At 36.9% G+C, this 5731-nt stretch overlaps 1 protein-coding gene across 1 annotated transcript; it reads left to right on the top strand.

Moving 5' to 3' along the window:
- Window positions 1-849: 849 nt before the first annotated feature.
- LOC107831869 (putative oxidoreductase At4g09670) lies at window positions 850-5182 on the top strand. Its single transcript, XM_016659668.2, has 2 exons — window positions 850-1441; window positions 4411-5182. The coding sequence occupies exons 1-2, from the start codon at window positions 980-982 to the stop codon at window positions 5029-5031; spliced, it is 1083 nt and encodes a 360-aa protein (XP_016515154.1). The 5' UTR covers window positions 850-979; the 3' UTR covers window positions 5032-5182.
- The last annotated feature ends 549 nt before the right edge of the window (window positions 5183-5731 follow it).

The raw sequence follows: 5731 nt of genomic DNA, 5'->3' as shown, positions 1-5731 counted from the left end.
ACGAGCTTCCGAAATAGAATGGGATCTTCATAAAGTTGATCATTATGCGTCTTACGACGAATTTGATTGGCAGGTTCAATGGCAACGAAAAAGAGATTCATTACTTCGTTATTTAGTGCGAATCGGTGAAATACAGAATACATAAAAATTATTCAACAGGCTCTGGAAGGAAGTTCAGGAGGGCCTTGCGAAAAGATAATCAAGTAAATACTCCTCTATCTCAAAATGTTACTCTCTTTCTTCTCGAAATTTAAACTAAGCAAATCTTGATCAACATTTTACAATGCATTAACATTTCACTTAAAAAATGGTTATAATATATATAATTTTCCACATAATTTTCGTATATTTAAATATAATTTTTAAAAATAAACAAATCGAATAGAATTTTCACATTTAAACTTGATAATCCTAAAATATGAAACAAACTATAAGGAAATGAGAGATTAGATTGGTGGTAATTTACCTTTCTCCTTCCCTAAAATTAGACCATATTCATTAATCCCTCATTTACTTATCACTTTTATTAATATAAATATTCCAAATTAAAGATCTAGGTAACTGAAATTGGTTATAAATAAGGCTAAAAAAATATAATTAAATTTAATATTTACATCAAATTAAATTAATTTATGTTGAAAGATATGATTTTGAACTGCTTTACAAAAGTCATGTTAGTTACATGACTCTTTTCACACGAAATTAGTTAAAATTAAAACAAAATATAGATGTTTTCTTCTATAAATGGTATATTTACTCCGTCCGTTTCAATTTATGTCCAAAAAAAATGACAATTTTTTCTTATTCATTTATAGTCGCAAAGTTCAAAATTCTTCGCTTTCTTCTTAAATGGCGTGCCATTCAAATGAGTTCACCTCAATTTAAGAGTATTTAATACGTGATGTGGATAATTTTGGCCCTATAAATTCTTGGCTATTTACTTAGCAACAGTCGGTCAACGAGTTCACTCTACGAAAAAATGGCAAACTATACCATACGATTTGGAATATTGGGATGTGCGGACATCGCTCGAAAGGTGTCACGCGCTATACTCCTTTCGCAAAACGCCACGCTCTACGCCGTCGGTAGCCGTTCAATCGATAAGGCCCGAAAATTCGCCGCCGAGAACGGTTTTCCGGCGACGGCGAAGGTGTACGGAAGCTATGAAGAAGTGCTCGACGACCCGAATGTGGATGCAGTTTATGTGCCTCTGCCCACATGTCTACATATCAAATGGGCCGTTCTTGTAGCCCAGAAGAAGAAGCATGTGTTGTGTGAAAAGCCAGTCGGGTTAAATGTTAAGGAAGTGGATGTGATATTGGAGGCGTGTGAATCTAATGGGGTGCAGTTTATGGATGGTACTATGTGGATGCATCATCCTCGTACTGCTAAGATGAGAGAATTTCTTTCTGATCCTCAGCAATTTGGTGAACTCAAAACGGTATGTGAGAGTCCTATTGCTGATGATTTATACTTTAGTTCAAATTTCTGTGGATTTTTAAGGCTATTTTTGTTATCTCATGATTAATGAAAAGAGAACACTTTATCAGAATATCTATTGCTATTTCTTTCTGATACAGGCCTGCTAATTGTTTATGGAGAGCTTATAGTATGGTTATTAAAAAAAAAAAAAAAATACAGAAAAAAATGCTTTTTATGGAACTGATAAGGTAAGAATTAGTCAAATAGAATGATATCAATAAAGGGATAAAAGATTTATCCCGTGTTTATATACAACAACAACATACCCAGTATAATCGCACAAGATCTGGAGAGGATAGTGTGTACGCAAAACTTACCCTACCTGGAGAGCTAGAAAAGCTGTTTTTGATAGACCATCCTTCAAGAAAAGGTGAAAAGGAAGAAAAGTGAAGAAGAAAAGAAAGAGGGGGAGAAAGAAATAAGAGGAAGACAAAAGAAGATGAAAAAAAAAGAGGAGAAAAAGTAACATCATATACCAACAATCAAGTAGCAAAACTTTTCGAGAAAAAAATAGTATCAAATAGTAACAATTAGGGAGCAATAATTTCCGGTATTAGTTTTAAAAAATAATGAACGTGGTTGCTATGTTCTAAATTTATCCCGTGTATATATCATATCAATAAATAAAGGAGATGTATCTTTCATACACATTTAGTAGGGAGGGTCTCTTTTTTTCTTTTTTAAAGGACAGGGCACTTTTCATTTTTGTTGAAATTAATGAGTGCACAGTTGGTGATCTCTGTCTTGTTGTCAAAAAGGGGAGTTGAGTAGAGCAACTATCTCCATTGGAGTAGTACAGACTTAGTCAAGTAGAGCAGGGTTGCACTGTGTGAGGGATAGTGGATCCAAAAGAGCTTAATGCATAGGAGGCATTCATATAGTCCGGCTCAAGCTAGTTTTTGGATTTAACTAGTTGATTAACTGAGTGATAGTGACGGCGTTAGGGGAACGGGTGGATGTTTCAACAGTATCAGAACTAGAATACTTCTTCATCATGGTGAAAGAAGGAATAGTCAGGAAAAACATAGGTGTTTTTGAGCATTGTAGAGCAAGTTTGTTGGATAAGTTATCATTTTTCGACTAAATGGTGGTCAAACCCCAAAGGTGTAAACTAGTGTCTATCAGCGATAGTGCATTTGGATGTAGTACTTATTTTTTAACCCAAAAAATGACTGTTCATGACCCTGTCTCCACTGGCAGAACTTAGGTTTAATGTCCCTGTTCATCAGCGTATTACCCATTCAGACGGACCCAGTATTTTAACGTGACGAGTCACCAATATTCTACTCAACCATTACCCCTTAAGGCTTTTAGAGAGGAGGTCAAGTGATTTAAATTAACCATTTTCAAGGCTTATAGACATACGTATACACAATATCTGCCGAAGTTTACGGGGTCCGGATGGCACCCAAGGGTGTGGCCTAGTGGTCAATGAAGTGGGTGAGAACCTTGAGGTCTCAGGTTCAAATTCCAGCGGAGGCAAATACTAGGTGATTTCTTCCCATCTATCCAAGCCTTGTGGATAGAGTTATCTGGTACTTGTTGCTGGTGGGAGGTGGCAGGTATCCTGTGTAATTAGTCGAGGTGCGCAAGCTGACCCGGACACCACAGTTATCAAAAAAAAAAATGTTTACGGGGTCCGGAGACCCCTCAAGGTTACACATAGGTCCCCCTCCTTACCCATTAGGCAAACAGTTAAACCTTGTACAAACTTGATTTAGGAAGTCTAATCGTAGGGGTGAGTTGAGGGGCCTTGATCTTAAGTCGGGGGAGGGGGGGAGGAGGAAGGTTACCATATGAAGGCAGTCTTTTTAATTCCATCTATATTTTTAGAATTTGTTACGTGTGACACATTGGTTATCCAACAGAGTGAACTGTATACATATTATTGATAGAGTTGACTCTAACTGATTTAGGCTTTAGTTGACTGATTGGTGCTTTTGTTATACAAACCTTTCATGGTAGTTTCACGTCTGTAGTTTTATTGTGATTAACTTGAAGCAATGTTTTGCAGATCTTAAGTCAGAGGGGGTGGGGGGGTGGGGGAAGGAATGTTACCATAAGCAGGCAGTCTTTTTAATTCCATCTATATTTTTAGAATTTGTTACATGTGACACATTGGTTATCCAACAGAGTGAACTGTATACAAATTATTGATAGAGTTGACTCTAACAGATTTAGGCTTTAGTTGATTGATTGGTGCTTTTGTTATACAAACCTTTCATGGTAGTTCCACGTCTGTAGTTTTATTGTGATTAACTTAAAGCAATGTTTTGCAGATCATTAGGTTTCCTGTTCTGCCACAAGGGCTTCCATGTTCCTTTGAGTAGGATTTCATAAAGGGCTTGAGTGACTTATTGTGAAACTTCTTTTTATAAATCTTGATTCCCATATAGTTGGAACTGTAGGATTTGATAACGGGTATGAGTTAGTTACTGTGAAACTTCCTTTTATCGATCTTGATCTGCGTATAGTTTCCGGAACTATGGACCTAGTTGCACTAGAGACAGTGGCGGATGCAGTGTGTTACTACTGGGTTCAATTGAACCCATAACTTTCGACGCGGAATAAAATTTATATGTAAAAATTTAATAAAATTACAAAAATAGTAGATACGAACCCATAACTTTTAAAATATAATGGGTTCAATATTAAAACCCTTAAAAGTTGAACTCATAGAATTTAAATCCTGGATCCGTGAGGTCTCACTTGTACTAGCTTGTTTGTGCCAGAATCAGATCCGTTTATTATCTTAATGTGTTGACATTATTTTGCAATGTTCTATAAGTATTGATTAGCTAAGTATTCTTCTTGCTCTCTGCTTTCACTTATACAACTACATACCCTTCTGCTGGATTCAGTGCTATGAATTTCTTTCTATCTGCTAATATTAGTATACCTAAAGTTGATATCTAATGAGCTCTGCAGGTAAACACTTGTTTCACATTTGCTGCTGATCGGAACTTCCTTGAGAATGACATTCGAGTAAAGCCAGATCTTGATGCTCTTGGTGCTCTTGGTGATGTTGGGTGGTATTGCATTAGGGGAATTCTGTGGGCTGCTGATTTTGAGCTTCCCAAATCAGTAATTGCTTTACGCAACCCTGTGTTCAACAAGGCGGGGGTGATTATATCATGCGGTGCTTCTTTATCGTGGGAAGATGGGAAAGTGGCAAGTTTTCATTGCTCTTTCCTATCCAACTTGACAATGGATTTAACTGCTGTTGGAACCAAGGGCACGTTACACCTTCACGACTTTATCATCCCTTTTGAGGAGAAGAAAGCTTCATTTGTTTCAGCTGTAGAATCTGGATTTAAAGAACTTGTAACAGGATGGGAGCCAAAACCTAGCGAGCACACGGTCATGACAGACATTCCACAGGAAGCTCTCATGGTGAAGGAATTCTCTAGACTGGTTGCAAGTATTAAAAATGAAGGCTCGAAACCTGAGAAGAAGTGGCCAACTCTTAGTAGGAAGACAACTCTGGTTTTGGATGCTGTCAAAGCATCGATCGAAAAAGGTTTCGAAGCTGTGGAGATTGTAAGTTGATTGCTGCTGGTCATACAAATAGGATTCTTCTATAAATTGGTGCTACGCTTTAAATTGCAGTCTAGCTGCTTTGGTTTGCATGTGTGATTGTATCTGGTTTGAGCATCCTTGTATGACTGCATTCAATAAACTTCTCGAATTTGATTATGAACATGCTCAGTATGTTTAACTTTAGAACCTTGGTTTACAATTCACATCACGTCACTGTGATCTATTGGAGAGACCATAAAAACTAAAGTAAATGGTGAAGGTAAGTGACCATATCTCATTGAATTGAATTAAATAACAATATTGAAGAAAGCTGGCAAACAACTGTGTAGATGAAGCTTTCAAAATACTGGAAGGACGAGGAGCAAGCCTAAGTTTGAATCAATTGTAAATTAGATTGTATAAAGGAATTGAAAGTGCAAGGTTTGTTAAAATATTAAAGCGCTAGCCCGAGGTGAAGTGACCAACAATAAGCAGGACTTATGGTGGATGCAGTCAAAGCATCAATGTACAGAGGTTTTCAACCAGCTGAAAGTTGTCTTATAGTTGTAAATTAGAACGCTGCATAATTTGCTTGTATGTTAGAGCTTTGTATGTCTTGCACTCGTGTGTTTACCAATAACGCCCCTAGTTGGCTGTTTTTTCCATGAAGTCTCAACTTGTAATGCATATAACTGTTTGGAAAACTTTCCTTAAAGAAAGAGAAAGGTGT

This window comes from Nicotiana tabacum, chromosome 15 (assembly GCF_000715075.1).
Source record: "Nicotiana tabacum cultivar K326 chromosome 15, ASM71507v2, whole genome shotgun sequence".
Taxonomy (NCBI): Eukaryota; Viridiplantae; Streptophyta; class Magnoliopsida; order Solanales; family Solanaceae; genus Nicotiana; species Nicotiana tabacum.
This window is presented reverse-complemented; position numbering and strand designations above follow the sequence as displayed.